This window comes from Squalius cephalus (genome assembly GCF_949319135.1).
Source record: "Squalius cephalus genome assembly, chromosome: 21".
NCBI classification, from domain to species: Eukaryota; Metazoa; Chordata; class Actinopteri; order Cypriniformes; family Leuciscidae; genus Squalius; species Squalius cephalus.
In genome coordinates, this window is record NC_137142.1 from 31,579,351 (window position 1) to 31,599,450 (window position 20,100).

General features: G+C 37.8%; 1 protein-coding gene across 2 annotated transcripts in view; it reads left to right on the forward strand.

Annotated features, from left to right (window-relative positions):
• The first annotated feature begins 3,776 nt into the window (after nucleotides 1-3,776).
• Nucleotides 3,777-20,100, forward strand: part of ldlrap1b (low density lipoprotein receptor adaptor protein 1b) — a 41,537-nt gene continuing 25,213 nt past the window's right edge. The window contains exon 1 of one of the 2 annotated variants that reach the window (XM_079855448.1): nucleotides 3,777-4,047. In XM_079855448.1, coding sequence (XP_079711574.1) covers nucleotides 3,963-4,047 — 85 coding nt within the window. In that variant the 5' untranslated portion in view covers nucleotides 3,777-3,962. The remainder of the gene's footprint in view (nucleotides 4,048-20,100) is intronic. The other variant, XM_079855447.1, reaches the window with a different exon arrangement.

Below are 20,100 nucleotides of genomic sequence, written 5' to 3' on the forward strand. Positions count from 1 at the left end.
CTGTTCAGTTCTTCCTCATGGTACAAAGTGACGAACTGTGCGCCACAAACACAGTCCAGCAGCGTAACTCACCAATTACAGATAATCAGTGCCTTCGTATGGGACCTCGTTGGTGGAACAGAAAGATCTCTTCCCTCCCTCTACCACGTCATGCCTCAAACACATCTTTTTTTTGTTCGCCACGTTAACAGGCAACCTTTTGCAAACGGATCACCAGCCCATTGGCGTGACGACTCTGCTCCTGTTTTGGTCCGCGCTTGTGAATTCGGTCATTTGTTTACATTTATTTATTTATCCAGCGTGGCACTAATGCACTGTTGACTTCAACGAGCTCGCAAGGGAATATGTCAAGTATGGAAACGCAGGATACTTTCCCCTCCTGGTTTTCTTTATTGTATTGATTGACCATCTTTCAGTATCAGACGGAAGCTAGTGTAGTCCAGTGCCAACTAAAGTAGTAGGACTGCAATTTTGTTGAAAACGAAAAGTGTTTCAGATCCATCAGGTTACTGGCTGGTCCAATGATCGGAAGCTAGAGGAGTGTATTATTATTATTATTATTATTATTATTAATAATATTATTATTATTATAATGGTTTGTGTATTGTTTTCAGAGAAATACTTGGTTGTGCCACTTGATGGCGCTGTTGCTTTCAGAAAGGTTGGCGACTTTAAACCTGTTACACTCGTGGAAAGGTTTTCATTGGGCCATCATCACACTTGCTGTGTAAACGGATACAGATCCAGATGTCATCTATGTCTGCTAAGCATGAAGTATTATCAGGCTAAAGGGAGAATGTCCCGAGCCGACTCACCTTTTGGAAAAAAAAACTCGGATTTGTGTTAATGCGAATAGATTTTGCCAACTGGAGGAAGCCAGTTCCTCCAAACGGTCTCCAGCGAGTTCTGGTGCGGGTCGTTTCAGAAGGAGAGATGGTTACTGTGTTAGTTTGGTTAATGATAGGTGGGAGGGGGGGCGGGGCGGGGGGTTTAGCCAGAGTCAGTCCTATGTGGTATTGTAGTGCTCTGAGATGGTTGTTGTTTTAGGTGTTGTGATTTTTTTTTTTTAAGTTATGATGTGATGGAGGAAATGGTAAAGTTTGCGATGTCCAAGTGGTTTAAATGAAAGAGGGGGGAAAAAAAAGACAGTTGCTTTGTTTTCTTTGCCCGCTGTCACTTCTTGCTTTCTGTCTGTCGTTCAGCCAAACCTCGGCTGCACTCGTTGTGAGGTCTCTGTGAGGTTTCAAGTAATAAAACATTTTGTTTTCTGGCATCTGAGTTTCTTGTGATTTGTCTGTTGATTGTTAAGGCTTGCGTGCACACAATTATAGGTGGGTCACCAATCACCACATATATGGTGTTCAGATAGCAAAGAAAAACAAATTAAAATGATAAAATTCAACTAGCCGTACAATTGGGGTTAATTGAAACTGAGGAAAGGGTTAATTACTGAGTAAAAATGGGAAACAATCGTATTGTTGTGAATGCCATGTTTACACGAATTTAAAAATCGGTCTAGACTCTGAAGGGTCATTTCATCTTGCATTTACTCTCAAATCACTTTCAGTCAAAACAAAACATGTTTACAGCTTAAGAGTTTATATTTTAAAAGGTTTTTAGGTTTGCCCTAAAAGTGGTTATGTAAGATATAATGGGGGAATTAATAAAGCACATATTACACTAAGAATAATTTTACTCTCAAAACATTTTGAAACACAAATTTTTGCAGCTGGCATTTGCTAGTTTGTGAACTATTGCAACATCTCGTGCCGACATATCGCTGTGAGTGTGGAGCCTTCATCTCTCATTCATGAGATGATATTGCGTGCATGAATAAATAACCAGAGCTTTCATAATAAACACGTCTCTTTTTATAACCATGCATGCAGTTGCTATGTTCCTCTCACACACTCACGCTTTCTTCAGTGCATCAGTCACATGATGTGCACAATTTCACATGTGGGCTTTTTTCACATCACTTTTTTTTTTTTTTTTTTTGCAAGTTTATATAAAGATGTTCTAAAGATTGCCGTTCCAGACCTTTATGTATACATCTATCTATTGACCTATTAAAGCTGTTATATTCTGAGATGAGCTGCAGACTGTTGCTGTAATCAGCATATGGAGGCATTAATAATGTACAGAAGCCGTTTAGTATGTCACCCACGTTCCTCAAGCTTCCAGTTCCAGTATTGTTGGATGAACTGGGAGAGTGAATTATTCCCATGGGATGCACTGTTTCACATTCAGCCTCCCTGAAGAACCTCGTCTGTATGCTTGCCTTAACAGGTGCACATGTTTTTTCTGCAATAATCTGAACGAATCTGTCATGCTTGCTGAGGAATGCTGAAGATCTGGCTTTCTCTTGTTAATCACCTGAATGGAGTGACTCACCTGTTGTTCTGCTAGGAGACCCTGGTCAATGGTATTTAATGTGTGTCTTCACATGAAACTGAACAGGTTTTGGTGGGTCACGGTGAAGAACCTGATGCCCCGGTCTCTGTTAGCTAGAAGTACATTCAAGATGCTACCCTGAAGTGACAAAAATCAAGCAAAATCACCTCTTTCTCAGAGGAACCCCCTTGAATGCCTGTTTTTCCCATGTGGTGATGGGCTGTCAGTGTAGACGCACTCATGCGGATGAGTTTAGATAGGGCTGAGTGGAGAGAAAGACAACTACGACACAAATAATGTGTGTCATTATTGCTCTTTTCTTCATACTAAGTATTACACTGTAAAAATTATATGATCAATAAGTTATGACAACATGTTTTTACATTGCTTTAACTTTGCAATTAACATTGCAATTTTAGTTCTACAAGATTCAACTTATTTTTAAGTCAGGTTCATTTAAGTTTAAATGACTTAAAATGTTAACTTAGCAACTTTTTTGACATTGCATGAAATGAACCTCATGCGTCATGGAGGTGAAAATGGAAAGAAATGTTTTTATTTATTTAATTATTTCTGTGAAATTGAGTGACTAATGTAATGACATTAAAATACTTTTTTTAAATAACAATGCAATTACAACATTTTATTATGTGTAACATACTTTAACTGCTAATCTAATAGAATTGGCAACTAGAATGTTTTACTTAAATTCTTCTACTTATTTGTTATGCAAATAATAGCTCACAATAATAGAGTTTTTAATGATAGCTAATACAAAACAAATCTAAGTGAAAACATTCTGCCTTATTACTGCAATATGCTTCATAAGTATTTGTATTCTTCACTATTGTAATGTGTGTTATTGTTTTATTCAGTGGCCAAATACTTTGTGGCCAATGTGTGTCCTTGTAAATTTGTTTTACCTCTATGAAGTAACTGAAAAGTTTATCATTTAAAGGGATAGTTCACCCAACAACTTAACACAAAAGAACACAAAAAAAGATATTTTGAAGAATGTGAATAACCAAACAGTTGATGGACCCCATTGACTTCCATAGAATTTTTCATTTTTCTTCAAAATATCTTATTTAGTGTTCAGCAGAAGAAAGAAACTCTTACAGGTTTGAAACAACTTGAGGGTGAGAAAATGATGACAGAATGTTCATTTGTGGTATTATCCCTTTAATAGTAACCATCGTTTCAATCATGCACGTCAAACGGCACTCACACACACACACACACACACACACACACACACACACACACACACACACACACACACACACACACGCGAAGTCCTAATTTGCATACTCGAGCCCCGCCTTCGCCTACTCACGGCAGCGTCATGACGGAACATTATCCGCCTAATTTACATACTAAACCCCGCCCACCGTGGCGAGCATGTTCGCACATCCACCCGGGATCATCCGCGGAAAAGGAAGAAAATCACAGGCTGTCAGAAAAGTTTTCCTGCGGGCAGAGGATCGGGCTCGACCGGGCAGAGGACAGTCGGAGGATCGCGCTCTCAGGATTATTAATTGTCACATAAACTGGTATTCATCATCATCATGGACGCGCTAAAATCAGCCGGACGCGCGATCATTCGCAGTCCCAGTCTGGCGAAAGAGTCCTGGTCCTCTGGAAAACATAAAAGTGAGTTTTACAGCTGTCAATCTGCATGAATTTGCCTGGGAACGACCGATATATATATTGTTTATATCCGCGGATCTGGTTTGAAGTTCAGAGTCAAAGTTGTTTGCAACTTGTATGCTAAAGCAGGAATTTACTCGCATTTGCACATGACATTTCATAACAAATGACTGAACGGTTTAAGTTTTCAAAGTCCGCTATAGTCAAATCCATTTTAGTGCAATGTTCAGGAAATAGCACGCATTTTAATTACTGTAGTGTGTGTATTGTATATATTGATGTATATTATTCTCCAGAAACGTTTCGAACCCTTTATTATTCAGAACCGATTTTGTTTCTAAATGGCAAATCCGAATTATTTTCCTGGCGTTTCATTTTTGACGGTATATGTCCTGCACTGTTTTTCACTGAAGCTACAGCGCGATCAGTCTCGGTTCCCAGGCGAATGCTTCATTTGAGCCGATTCTTTATAGTGAATCAAAAGCAAATAGCGCGATCATGTAACGCGGTTATCGAACGAATGACTCTTATGAGTCGGTTCTTTTGGGGGATTTGTAAACATACAGCGAGATCACTATCGTCAGATTCCTGAATTATTGATTCGTATAATCCGGTTCAAAAAAACGAACAGCAGTATCTGTAGGAGTCAGATCTGAAAGAACAGAATCTGGTGGTGTGTGTTGCTAACAGAGAGCATGGCAGTAGAATGTGAATGATTTGGCAACCCATTGTTGCTAGGCAATGCTTTTTAGGTGTAGGCTACATGGATTTGCTTTATTTGGGGGAAAAAGTAAGACTGCAAAGAAAGGTTTCCTCTGGTGTTCTCTCTTTTTCTGTCACCATCCTTGACAATTTCTTTTGCTATGTTGTCTCGGCTCCAATAAAACACACCCTCAAAGGAATTATTCCAAACCTCCATGACTCATTTTTTTTCGGTGGAACATAAAAGGTGAATTGCGTTTATAGAATGTTGGCTGCTGTTTACGATACTTAAAGCGTTAGTTCACCCAAAAAAATCTGTTATTAATTACTCGCCCTCATGTCGTTCCAAACCCGTAAGACTTTCGTTCATCTTCGGGAACACAAATGAAGATCTTTTCAATGAAATCTGAGAGCTTTCTGTCCCTACATTGACAGCTACGCAACTACCTCTGTGACGCTTCAAAAAGTTCATAAAGAGATCATAAACTAATCCAAATGTATTGATTGGTTTAGTCAATTTTCTGAAGAGAGTCGATCACTTTATATGATGAACAGATTTCATTTAGGCTTTTATTCGCATTTAAACATTGATCAACAGAACCTGCATAGCACACTAGAACGAACCTCATTGGTTCTTGCTGAAGCTCAAACGTGCTGCGTAACATAAGAATGAACCTCATTGGTTCTCGGACGTCAATCGAACATGCTTGAGCTTCCGTTTATCACAACTGATGTGCGAGTTGATGAATGTTTATATGTGAATAAAAGCCTAAATTCAATCTGTTGATCAAATAAAGCGAGCAAATCTCTTCAGAAAATGTTGGACTAAACCACTCAATTCATATGGATTAGTTTTACGATCTCTGTATGAACTCTTTGAAGCATCAAAGTGGTAGTTGTGTAGCTGTCAATGGAGTGACAGAAAGCTCTCAGATTTAATCAAAAACATATTCATTTGTGTTACGAAGATGAACGAAAGTCTTACGGGTTTAAAAACGACATGAGGGTGAGTATTAGAATTTTCATTTTTGAGTGAACTAACCCTTTAAGCGAATGGGGACTGAAGCTGTGAAGCTCCAAAATGTTTTAGTGTGTTATAAAAGCATCTTAAAAGTGGTCCATATTACTTGCACGTCATCTTAAACCACATAATAATTTTGTGTGTGAAGAACTTAAATTTATTATATATATATAAATTAACATTAAGAGCACATAAAATGGTTCTGTTTGGTCATGTGAGTGGCATCAAAATGCATTTTTTTTTGTGAATAAAGACTCAAATTGGGGTCTGTTCCTCCCACACAGTTATCGTATAGTGTAAGGTGCCATATGGTATCATAAGTTATGTATGTACTTTTATTATGCTTTTTTTTTTTTTTGGAGCTTGACAGCCCTAGTCCCCATTCGCTTTCATTATATTGAAAAGAGCAGCCAATACATCCAAAAACATTTCAGGATATTCTTCAAAAATGCAATTTTGGGTTCCAATGAAGAGATAAACAATGTCAGGATGGATAAATTAAGACTAAGAGATGGTCATTTTTCTCATTAAGTATTTCTTTAAACCTCTGTGCACACGGACACTGCTGGTCTCAGCGGCTCGCGTTCAACCAGTCTCTGATCTCAGTGTGTGTAAGTCCCATTCCAGCAGAGTTCAGTCCATCCGATGCACAAAAACAAGCTTAACTGCCTGGTGACCTTTTTGTTTGCTTTCACATGGGGAACCCCTCCGCAAACACACTTCGCTGTCAGACTGATGTCAGCACACTGTGATGTTTGGGTTCTTAGGGATGCATGATATACTGGTGACCATATGACGGTATTGGCCAATATTAACATGGTTTAAATTATCGGCATATCAGCAGTTATCATGAACAAAATATGTCATCCATCAGCAGCATTGAAGAAATGTTACGTATATTTGTAGAAAGTGTGAAATTATTATAAGTGTGAAATTATATATATATTATATATATAATTTATCATTCTATATTTGTTTCCTTCAATTATTCTTTAATTAACGTACCTTTAACTTGGAATGTCCGGGCTTAGAAAAAAATCCCAAATATCCCGCTAATGTTGCCATTTTCAATTGTTCTTGTGCCCTTATCTCATAAATATAATAAATATTATATAAATATAATTTGAACTGATTCTTCTTCTATCTATGTTTACGTTATGGTGGACTGTGTTACGGTTTGTTACTAATGTTCCGTGTCTTCATCCAACCATCCTGCAGGAGAATGACACATTTTTCTATACATTTATGGTGTGTTGACTATTGCAGTTCGGTTTGCTTGGCCAATACAAAAAAAAAACAACATTAATCCTGGTTTGCTTTGTGTTCAGATAACATTTTTAACACCGAACCTAAAGGCATAGGGATATGTTCACAACCTGATTGGTCGGCTTTTATGACATATTTCGCGACGGCACTTATACCGCATATCCAAAACAATGCTGTGTTCTGGGATAAATGTGCTCGTTGTATGTGCGGTAGTGATGGGCGGATCGATCCTGAAGTATCGATACTTCGATACTGACGTGGTATCGAAAAGGATCGATCCTCACATAAAAATATAAAATATATTATTCATTTAGCACGCATTTCAGTGTGTAAAATAAGCTTCTAAGAGGAAAAATAAGCGAATGTTAGCGGATAATTGTGTAGGATAGAACTTTTTCTCCTAGTCATCTGGATACAAGACGAAACCAATCAATCACAGAGAGCGTTCGATGCTGGTGCTTCGCTGAGCTCACAGGCCCAGTGTGTTTGGGAAACGAAGCCTTGCTTAGATGACAGAGAAACAATCGGGAGTTATTTCGCAATAAACAAACCAAAGGTGTACATAACGGTTCAAAATGTTGACGTCAGTAGGATTTTTTAATGAAATTAATATTTTATTCAACAAGGATCAATGCATTAAATTGATCAAAAGTGTTAGTACTAGTAGGCTAGTACTATAATTAGGGTAGTTTTGTAAAAGTCACTGACTAATTACAGGCGAGTTGAGAGCACATATCACAAAATATTTAGGCCTAGTAGTCATGAAAACGTATTCAGATTTAGCATATTAATGATGCATTCACCTCATAAATCATGACACACTGCTCTAGCACAGGAAAGTGCATACAAGTTCAAGTGCATGCTTTTAAAATGAAAAAGTATTGGTATCGGTATCGGCGATACTGGCCCTGTATTTGGTATCGGATACCGAAATTTGCAGTATCGCCCATCACTAATGTGCGTATGATGGTATTTCTACCAGATGGTAACCCGTGGAGAGATTATAAAATGTGTAAAGGAGTCAAAAAACCGGCAGGAATACTTCCATCACACACACACACAAAGGAAGTTAATAACTAATGATTTTTACAATGGAAATGAATGAATCAAAACCTTACTTAAACTGTACAATGATGCTGTACAGCCAAAACAAATAAAGCTGCTTTGAAACATTCTTTATTGTAAAAAGCACTATATATAAATGAAAGTGACTTGATGCCTATATCGAGCTGTGATGGGCAACATCACGATTATGAAGAGAAAAAACAGGTGTGCTTCAGCATTCTGTCCTTTTTAGGGTCGCATCTTGTGACATCTATTGCACGCATTCTGTTTATCGTGCTATTTATATGCAAAAATTAGTTTTTCCGTGCATATGATACGCAGTTTATTGCGTGTTATACACACGCATCCCACACCACTAATCCTAACCAAACGTAAAATACATACAAACCCCACACCACTGCTGCTAAACCTACCCAGTGCGTATCATATGCATGTACAAACTCATTTTGTGTGATCAGGGTTCGGATGGCAGTGTTCACACTTACTCAAATGAACCATATAGCAATCGCACCAGGGTTCGTTTTTATCAAACGTTTTTATGAACACACCCTTAATCCCACTTCTGCTCTGAGGATATTTACTCACATCATCTGTGAGAGTCATCGGCAGACAGTAGCTGTTGCTTTCGAGCTTGTCTTGACAGGAAATGTGTCTCACTGCAGCAGACACACAAGGCATGACGCCTGAAACCCACAGACACTTTTACACTAAACACATGATGCACTTACATACCCGTGATGGACTGTAGATTCTACTGCTGAACCGTGAGATTATGTGGCCACGTTTGGCGCCTGCAGCTCTCTAATGACAATTTCTAGAATATGTTTAGTTAAACTGATGGTTCTGACTCTGAGCTCTGATTGGATGAGTCATTTTTAAGCCAGTGTAAAATACAGATAAACACAGCTGCATTGCTTAGCTACAGTTGATGGACCCCATTGACTTCCATAGTATCTTTTTTTTTTTTTTTTTTTCTACTGTGGAAGTCAATGGGGTCCAACTGTCTGGTTACTCACATTCTTCAAAATATCTTCTTTTGTGTTCATAAATGATGACAGAATTTTCTTTTTTATGTGAGCTATTCCTTTAAATATGCCATTATGTTTCAAAGGCCAGATTGAATTATTCCTGAAGGCTGTAATAATTTCCTGTCTGAGCGTTTAGTCACGTACAGTCGTGTAGATGTGGAAAGGGCTCTCAACAGGCTAGTGGCAGTTGGTTTCAGTAATCTTGTGCAAGCGCAGGGTTGGGTGAATGAAAAGCTATCATTTCCTGCTGTATCTTCCCACAGAGATGTCAGTCTTAAACTCAGTAGATTTGATAGGCGGAATCTCTCTTGTGGTCGGCGGCGTATCAGCTGAACTGCTGCCAGATGAAAGGGTCACATGAAACATGAAGCCATTATTTCTTAAGTCAGACTAAGTTTAGCAGAAGTCCCAGTACAGCTAACACTGTAGTTGGTTAATGTGTGAGACTTCTGGTTGATTTAGAATGACAAAGTGCAGTAAACAGTAAAACTATTTGCGCTACAAAATATGTTACGATTATGATAATAAATTAAAATATATGATAACAAATACCATTTTGCAATATCAAGCAGCATAACGGACTGTTTTTGAACGGGTAAAATAAATATATTTTTTACATTTTCAACAGTGATTACTGTTAAATAAATTGACTATACAAGGAACCCCGAAAATATGTTTTTCTGCATTAACTGATTTCGAGTCTAAAAGCACCAATTATTTTTGATGAATCAGACTATATCGGTCTTGCTTTTGTTTGCATGCAGCAAAGATTCAGAATAGTTTATGAAATTATTGGTCCAAGTTTAAAACTGGAATCCTTTTACTTTAAAAAAAAAAAAAAAGTAAAAGGATTCCTGATAAATATCAGAATATTTATAGCATTTGGTTTGCTGTTAATGTGGAATTCTGCAGCTAGCAAATACCTGAACTCCCTTCCTGAGATAAATCTGACTCTGTTGACTCTGAATGAAAATATTGGGTCTGTAATTCCCATGTTTCCAGCGCTGCGGGTTTGGAGCTCCTGCTGGGATGTGCAACAGTGAAATGTGTCTGAAGATCTGAGCGCCGCTGCCAGTGTGTAAAGGAGATTGTGTCCATCAAAGCTCTCTTTACAAAAACAGATTTAACCTCCTCAGACATCGTCAGTATCACAGCACTCACACACATTCATATTCATGCTGGTGTGTGTGTTGCTGGAGATTGGAAGCAGATCAGGGTCAGTAAGAGATTAAGAAAGTGATTTTGTAAGGAAGCTGTTTGACTGACATTGATGGATATGTAAACTTCTCATGTTTAAGGGATGTTATGAGAGGAGTGTATGGATGATGTAGCAAGCATTCATAATATACTTGGGATTTATGTTATTGGGTCATTAAGTTTCTTAAAGTGTCTTGAGATGTGTTTCATGATCATTTCTTTGTCTTTGGGACTCGTGAGTATAAGAGTAGCAAAATAAATCAGATGTTGTCATTTCAGTTCATTTCCTTGAATCAGTTCAAATTGTTTGCTTCAGTGAATCAATTCAAAACTCTGATTCAGTGATTCATTTGCACCATGACTCAAAGATTTGAATAGTATATGTGGAATTTTTCCAGATGATAAAGTAAAAATATATGTGTACTACCATTTGGGGTCAGTGAGACTTTTTTAAAGAAATTAATTTTCAGCAAGGGTGCATTAAATTGATATAAAAGTGACAGTAAAGATATCTATAATGTTACAAAAGATTTCTATTTCAAATAAATGCTGTTCTTTTGAACTTTCTATTCATCAAAGAATCCTGAATAAATGCATCATGGTTTTCCATAAAAATATGAAGAAGCACAACTGTTTTCAACATTGATAATAATCATAAATGTTTCTTGATCATCAAATCATCATTAGAATGATTTCTGAAGGATCTGGAGTAATGATGCTGAAAATTCAGCTTTGATCACAGGAATAAATTACATTTCAAAATATATTACAATGGAAAACATATTTTAAATTGTACTAATATTTCACAATATTACTGTTTGTACTGTTTTTTTTGATCAAATAAATTCAGTCTTGTTGAGCAAAAAAAAAATTCAGAAATATTTTTACTGACCCCCAAACTATTCTGTTTTCTATAAAATATATAGAATATATTAGTGTATATTAGTGTTTTAGTATTATTTAACATCTATATATTGGTGCATATAAAATAAAGTGTTTTGAAAAACAGCGTAGAAAAATTAATTTAATTAAAAATAATTTTTAACTGGATTTTTACTGCTTTTTTACAATATTTTGATTTTTTTTTTTGGTTAAAATGATTGTTTCTCTGATGAAAAATAATCACCTTTTCACAGCAAATCCAATAAATATTGAGATGTAATGTTGTTAGCTATAGATGGTCCAGCCCTCTGCATGAGCAATGATTCGTCAGCATATCTGCGAGCTGTGAGTGTGTATTCACCAAACTGTAGTTCATGAAATGAAGACACAGCAGGTCTTCACAAACCTCAGAGAGCCTGTTGATTGTGTCCTTTTGCAACCTGTAGACGTTTGTGTGTGTGTGTGTGTGTAACCTGAGGCTAAATACAGCAGTGCCGAGCCCTTCAAATCTCTTTAAAGCTTGATGTTATTTATGGGGTCTCATGACACACACACACCATCTCTCCACTGATCCGCTCAGCTTGATCCTCATCAAAATTACCTTTTCAAGTCGACATGAAACGCCCCTGGAAACACATTTTACTTCACAAAAATTGCATACATTTTCAAGTCATTGTTGTTAAAGTTTACATAATACACATATTCATGTGTGTGTGTGTGTGTATCAGCCTGTGTCAGGGTGAGATCTCTCTTCTCCTCCTCCTCTGCTGCTCTGTCATCTCTTGTTTTATCTCCTGACTGAACAATGCCTTCTATTCTGCTATTCCCATCTCTCTCGGTCCCAGACGGCATGATCTGTGCTACTTGAGTTCACAGTGAGCTATCCCAGCAGCCTCTGTCTGCATGCGTCTCTCAGTACAGCGCTACATACACCCCACTCTCAGATTTGACTGATAACAACCTTTCAAAATATGTGGATGAGCTACCACACTGAATTCAATTTTGAAACAGTTTTCACTCAGAAATAACTGGTAAATTTCACAAAGACATTAAATTAATGTCGGCGTGAAATTGAAGTTAGTCTTTTCTTCCCTATTGTGACGTATCAGAGTGAAACGGCTTCTCGAACAAGACATTTATTTATCTTTTTTGTCTGTGGGGGATTGATTGGATGGTCGTGGTTTGCTATTGGTGGATCTCATGTGAGTGACAGCCAGGTTGCCCCGCCCCCACGCCAGTAAACACGTCATCAGAGCAGAGAAGAGATGTCGCTGAATGTGGGAGGGGAAGTTATTTTGATTAATGATTATGAAGGCACATGTATTTAAAAATACAATAATGAGGTGCATGGATAAATCATTTATAATAAATACTGCAATATTTCATGAAAAAATTGAATTGTCAATTTTGATTACATGGTGACTTTAAACTTTTACATTTTGAAGGCAGCGGCTGAAATAGCATTTTCTCGAACAGTGCATGAGCTCTGAGGTTATATGATGTAATATACTTCTGTAAAAACCACTAGTCAGTGTATTTTCAGCTTCATGGCCAAATCTCTTTTCCTGAAATCACCATCATTAGGATTTAAAATGCAGTAGATCCAATGATTAACGTTAACGAAGTGTCTTTTGCTGCATTGATGTTGCCCTTGTTAACACAGCAATCTCGCATGACTTTTTTTTGCTGATAAAAGCGGTGGTCATGTGATCAGTTCTGTAGACGTGTGATGTTAACTGAGTCAGCAGTGATCAGCACTAATGTGAATCAGTCTGTGTGAGGGGGAGAAACCTGTCCAGAACGTGCCTTTTCTTTCAACCACTGAGATGTTTTTTGTTGACAATTAAGCACATTTTTATTACCATAATGCTTAATGCTGAATAGTGATTCTCTTCGGTGTATAAGAGTGAGTTTTACAATTTAAGATGTAAAAATATGATTTAAATAATGTTTCATAAACCATTAATATTATTTATATTTATGTATTAAATTTGAAAAAAAAAAAAAAGTGCTCAGTTGTCATGAAATTAATGTCACAATAAAAATTTAAAATCTTAATGGTCCTAAAAATATAGTTAATTTTCACTAAATAAATATATTATATAATATTTTATTATTTATTTTAATGTTCTTGACTGGTTTTATGAAAGCAGGAGACTCTAGTTGATGTTGATTTGAAGAGTCAGTCTTCTGATTCTGGTGGATTTGGCTTGTGGTTGTTTGGTTGTATTGTGTCAGTTGTTTCCCTGAACAGAAGCTTTGACGTGGTACGGTGTGTGTGTGTGTGTGTGTGTTTGAGTTGAACATGCTTTGTGCTTGTCTACAGTGAGTGAGTGAGTGTTGGGCTCATGGACAATAACTCCATTCTCTGCTAATCGCTGTAGCATCACATGTCACATTCGCTCTGAAGATTCAGAGTTTCTTTATCACAAAATGATAATGCCGTTCAGGGACTCTTTGACACTGACGTGGCTCATAAGTGTTCAGCCAATATGAGATTTACAATGAACGATGCTGATATCTAGAGAGCTTTAATGTTACAATAACCAATCATCCATCGTCCAAGAGTGGACATATCATTTCATAATGTACATTAGCACTTGTAAATCTGCGTTTGAGTAATTGAATCTCATTTCAGTCTATTTTTAACTTTATCGTAGATTTAAGAAAATGGTCCTTTTCTTAAAGAAAGAAATTCTAGGTTACAGTGAGACATTTACAAAGCCAACACTTTACTATAACACAGTGTCCTAACCAGACACAATGCGATACACGATAAAAGGTGTCTTTTCCATGTTTATCAGAGTCTTTGTCGGTGATATGCGACGATTTTATAAAAAAAAAAAAAAGGTTTATATTTTTCTACAGCATCGTGGCTGGAACGACAGCACAAATTATGACCGTGATAATCTCAAGTGTTGTTTTTGTGTATTTAATGTTCAAACTTTTCAACTCAATGTGAGCAAACAAGTGTATTCTATGACAAAGATTTTTTGGTCACTCGATTTGTATTATGTATGGTGTAATATTTACGAATTAGATGCGGTTGCGAGAGCCGTGTGCTTGCAGAGAGACTCCGCCCCCACACACTCTTCTGATTGGCTGTGATTGATTTTGTTGCGTCTCGGACTCTAGTTGTGTCACGTATGAAAATTCTGCAAATTAAGCTTAACCCAGAATATTCATTTAATCGCGAAAAACAAATGGGTTTTAGTAATCAGATTTTGGGTGTTAGATTCCTAGAGAGTCCGACGGCACAGAGCAAATAGACATTTAACATGTTCTTGTATGTGTACTGTTGAATTTCTGCACCTCCTGTGTCACCAAGCGCATTGTAAAACTGATTAGATTGTCATGAAGGCTTCCCGAACACTCCTCGAGGGCTCATAAAGCTCTTTTTAAGAGTCTGGAGCGTGTCTCCATCTAAGTGTTATTTTCAGCTCTCGTGTTTGTAAAACCTGAGCTCGCACTGCGAGAGCTGTAATCAGAGCAAACCTCAGACAGTCAGGATGGTGATTCAGCAGGTCTTGTGATGGACGGCGAGGTCGTATCCTGAAGAAGCCGCTGCATGGATGGGGACATGATTACAGGTCAGTGATTACAGTGTCATCTGAGACGCTCGCAGGAAAATGACTCAAGAGCTTTATGTAAACGGGGGCCTTGAGTGAGATGACTTCGAGAGATGGCCTGACCCTGGGAATAAGATCCAGGAAATTGGGTCGGGATTTAATGTTTGCCGTGTGGAAACGGAGAATGTAATGGCTTTGTTTCAAAACCTAGTGAGCTGCTTATGTAGGGAGCATTTTAAGGCATCATAGACAAAGGCCCTGTCCCATTTCTTCCCACTTAAAACTTCCACTTGGTTTTGAGTGCCCTCGACAGTAAAGTCCCCTCGACGAGGGAAGTGGGGGTGAAGATCTTTCCCTATGAAATGGGACACCACTATATGCAAATTAGCATAGCGAACGTGCTCGGACGGTAGTAGCCTTCTACTATTTTCGTTCAGGAAAATGCCAGTTCCAGTGGTTGTGTTGTCTGTTGTGTGGGCTGTGTTGGTTAACAACGTCTGATTAATCAACAGAGAAGACGTGGAAAACAGAAGACGCTTTCGCCGTCATCTTTGCCTTGTGGATTTGTTTCAGGTGTGTCGATTTGTTTAAATATTTTGACGTTATGTTTAACTCGGCTGTTGATGATTTAACGCTAGCCCAACTAGAACTACCTGTTGTTTGTGTATAAATAAGACCTACACATTCAGATCGTATAGTTAAATCCAGTCTATGATTAAATCATTTAACGTAAATCAAGTTAACGTACCCAGATCAGATGTATATTTGATGGGAAGACTCTCTCGAAGCACTCGGCAGATATCATCATCGCAAGGTATTCTGGGTAATTTCATCTCCCACTTCGTTTTGTATATTGTTTTTTTTTATTTTTTGGTGATTTTCCTTTTATTGTGACAGGACAGTAGAGAGATGACAGGAAACGAGGTGGGAGAGAGACGGGGGATAGGATCGGGAAAGGTCCACGAGCCGGGACTCGAACTCGGGCCGCCCGAGCGCAAAGGCGCTACATGTTGGCGCACTGACCACGAGGCCATTGGCGCCGACTCCCACTTTGTTTTAAGCCTGCATCGGACCTCACTATGTTTTGAGGGTTGATTTTAAGGGAAGAATAGAATAAGAAGAAGAACCCCCTTGCTCCCTAAAGTTTTGGGACACCGTACCCCTACACGAGAGCGCGCAAATATGAGGGTTAGGGCAAACATCTAGGGGAAGGAGAGGTATTGGGACAGACCCAAAGGCTATTCCTTCTAAGATGCCTAATTGTGGATAATGATGAGTAACATAAAAAGCTCTGTAAAAGTAGTCCATATGGCTTGCTCGCCTTTGTGTGAGAAACTAAACTAAAATAGTAACTAAATAGTAATAGTACTAAGATCTACTTTGGCTTATAATGTGTTTGGGAAAGTGAACCCTGAACAATGTGTTCATAAATCAGAGACTGGTTTCCCTTTGAAACCTGATTTGAACTGTGTATTTCAGTCAAGCCTGGTCATTGGCGTCCCGACTGAGCCTGAGACGCTCCTGCTAACAGCAGCTCTCAACAGTTTTCTCATTTAGAGGGTTTGCCTGCCTAATCCCAATGGATCAAGTGAACAGGACACAAGGGGTTTTCCTTGAGAGAAGCGGAATAGCTCAGAGGTTTCTTCCGGGGTCTCCATGACTGACAGATATGGGAAAACACACACTGACTTTCTGCTGGTTTCATCACCTATAGTTCCTGCTGATCGTAGACTCGCTCATAATGTACTCGCACAGGCTGATGAGTGGCTTCATTCTGTCAGCCATAAAACCTAAAGAAAAGGGCTAGTGCACAAATATATCACAATTTTAGGTGTCATTTTTTTAACCTTTTATTTTTACCAGATAAAATTAAAGCTACACTGTGTAATTTTTTTAAGTTGATTCTTAGCAAAAAACACTTTGTTCTTTCAAAATGATATGTGCTCATTAATGTGTAATTACTTCTACCAACTAATAAAGTATTCTCGTAAGCGTAGAATCTGCCATTTAGAATACAAACCATAGACAGTAAAATAAATGGACACAGCGACCCCATTGGATTCAACGGAGAAAAGTGAAGTCAATTAGAAGCACTCACTTCCTGATGGCCGAGCGTACTGCGCAGACTCAAACTGAGCTTGACGACGTAGATGTGACGTGAGCAACCCGTCTGTCTTCTAGTAGCTGTGCCAAGAGAAATCTGAATCTTTCCCTTCCGAAACTTGCAGAGACGGAGAGTGTGAGTAGGAGCTGTCCATGAGCTAGGAGCAGGAGCAACTTTTCCTAAGTATTCTGATTAATTATTGTGTCATTTTGCCTCCACGTCCCCCCGATTGCGTGTGAGCTTCTCCTCCTGTCCATACGGTAATCTCTCTACTGTGCGACAGAGAGTCGCGTGGTTATGATGCAATCGTTAGCCTATTTCTACAAAAACAGCTTCTATGGGGCCATAACGTAAGATACAAGGTAATGGAGCCTTTTATACATTGTTGTGTTTCTTTAGAAATAAATAATGGACAAATGGAGTCTTTAAACGCCTCAGATGTAAAGTTATTCGCTGTCAAAGTGACGCCAAAATGAATGGGAGTCAATGGAATGCTAACAGCAGGTGGGGGTCCTCTAATCAATGTCGGCGCCCGGGGAAGCTTCAATGTTTTCCGAATGATTGCCCCCCTGATACATACAAGCGAGTCGCTCGAATGGCGGCAGCCATGTTGCGCCTCCATCTTGAAAATATATTAGCTAAAGAGGGACATACCTGGAAATTCAAGCTTCGTCTTTCGCGTTTGTACACTCAGTGGCACCGTGACGAATGTGAGGGGGAGATTACTCGCGACTGCTGGCAGATTTGACATAATACGGCCACCGTAGGAGTTAAAACGCCCTCAGAATGGGAGGGGCTAGAAAGTAATATTCAGTTGGTAGTCATAAACAATTTCACCGCTAGATGGGAGAAAATCCTACACAGTGTAGCTTTAATAGACGTTAGTCAGGGAAGTGCCATATTTAAGTTTTGACAGGAATGAAATCGAGACTTTGAGGGAGTGAATACGGTGCATTCAATGGTTGTAACAACACACTGATTGTTTGGTCTTTATGAAAAAATAATAAAAATTCAGTGGACATTATAACAGTTTTTAAAAGTTTTCTTCACTTTGAGAGTCAAAAAAGCATATGGGCACAAAAATGTATACTTTTGGCTTCTGGCTTCATTGAGGTCTTATGAAGCGAAACGTTCAGTCTACAAGAAACAACATTTTTTATTTTACAACATTATTACCTGTAATCCACAGCCTCGCAAATGAATGTGTTCACGACAGTCTGGGGCACGAGCTTCTAGTTTTCATAAGACCTCAATGTATCGTCAAGAGTCACGGGTATTCATTTTCCTTTGACTGTATATGTTTTTTTTGACTCTCAAAGTGACGGTAGCCATTGACTTGCATTATATGAATCACCAAGGATCACAGTTTCAGCTAAAAAATCTTTACATACTGAAGGAAAAAAGACACCTACATCTTGTTTGTCTTGAGATATAGAAAACTAACAGCAAAGTTTCATTTTTGCGCGAATTGTCCTTTTCAGTCTATCCCTCAGAGCCTTATTTTCATCCGCGTTAAATTCAATATGACGTCTTCCCTGACTAAGGTCTATGTACCCGACAGATGCAGACAGAGCAGAAAAGATGGGTGTTTTCTTTTTCCTTTTGCTTCCAGTTAAGTAATACCCCTGTTCGTGCCAAGAGTGTAACACATGCAGTCATTTTGTATTGATTATTTGATAGCACTACATTAAAACCAGAGATCGCTGGGAACTGGATCTGAGTCTAATGGCCACTTTAAGATGTCTGACAATGACTGAAAGATTGTGAGCCATTAATTAGAAATGTCAGGACGCTTCCAGAAGATGTGCCAGTGAAGCAGGCGTTTGTCCACATCGATCGCATCTTAAATTTGAAAAGTATAGACACTGGGGAGGAATGAACTGAGTATCTGTAATGTCTGTTCCTAAATCTTCCTGTTATGTATTAGTGTTGGATTATCTATTTCAAACTATATACAAACACTATAATAGGATATGAATGATACTAAAGTAACACTCTTCTGAAGCCATGCGTTCTGCTGTATTTTGTGTCTGATGTGAAGGAACTCGACAGCGCTGTCAGGGTTTAACATCGGCTGCTGGTCTGAGGATGGGAGTGTAATTCTTCTGTAGATCTTATCTCGTACTGACCCACATTTCCTCCAGTATTTACATCCTGCAGATACTGTAACTGAAACCTCATCTGACATGCCCACTCTTCAGCTGTGTGTGTGTGTGTGTGTGTGTGTGTGTGTGTGTGTGTGTGTGTGTGTGTGTGTGTGTGTGTGTGTGTGTGTGTGTGTGTGTGTGTGTGTGTGTGTGAGAGAGAGCGCTCTTCTTTCAAACCGCAGCATTTACACTAGTTAAGCTGAAGTCAAGATATCCTAATGAAAAATTAGTAACAAGTTAACAGAAATGGCTAACTATACACTGAAACTAAGGGCAATATCTTTTTACATTTATATATTTATTTAATATTAAACAGCACATATATTTATTTTAATTGATTTATTTAAAAATATTAAATAGTACACTGTACATAATTCACTCTGAAACCTGCAGCACATTTATTTATTTACTGTCAACCTGTCAAAATAAAAGCTTGATGGAAAAGTGTTTGAAAATAAAGAAATGAAGATGTAAATATTAGTATTGTAATTTTACAATGAAAGAAATGGTATAACTTTTTTTTTTACAGTACAATAGTATTACAATATATTTTCTTAATATATTTAATAATAATCACATAAAATCAATCAAATAAAATCTTTCTCACTGGCTTTCTCATTATTATTATTTTATAGTCATATGAATTCAGTAAATAAAAAACTGTAAACTTTAGTGTTTTTCTACTTGAGTTTTCAGAGTACAAAGTAAAGTTGTTTTTTTTTTTTTTCTATGCAGATCTTCCCAACAAAATTCCCAGAATCATTCTAGAATTACCAATTCTCTCCAAATAGAGCTATTCAAGTCATCAGGTGGAACTTCATATTTGATCATAATGCAATATATATCACAGTCAGAAAAAACAAATATTGCAATTTCAGTTTATTCTAATATTATGCAGCTTTACATGAAAATTAATAATTTATGAAAAACATGATATCTGACAACAAATCAGAAATGCTATTAAAATATATATAATTGGTCTCATATTCCTAAATCACAGGACAAGCAATGAATGCAAAACTCGACTAATAATTCACTTTCTAGGAAACTTTATAAAATAAAGGATGCAATTAAA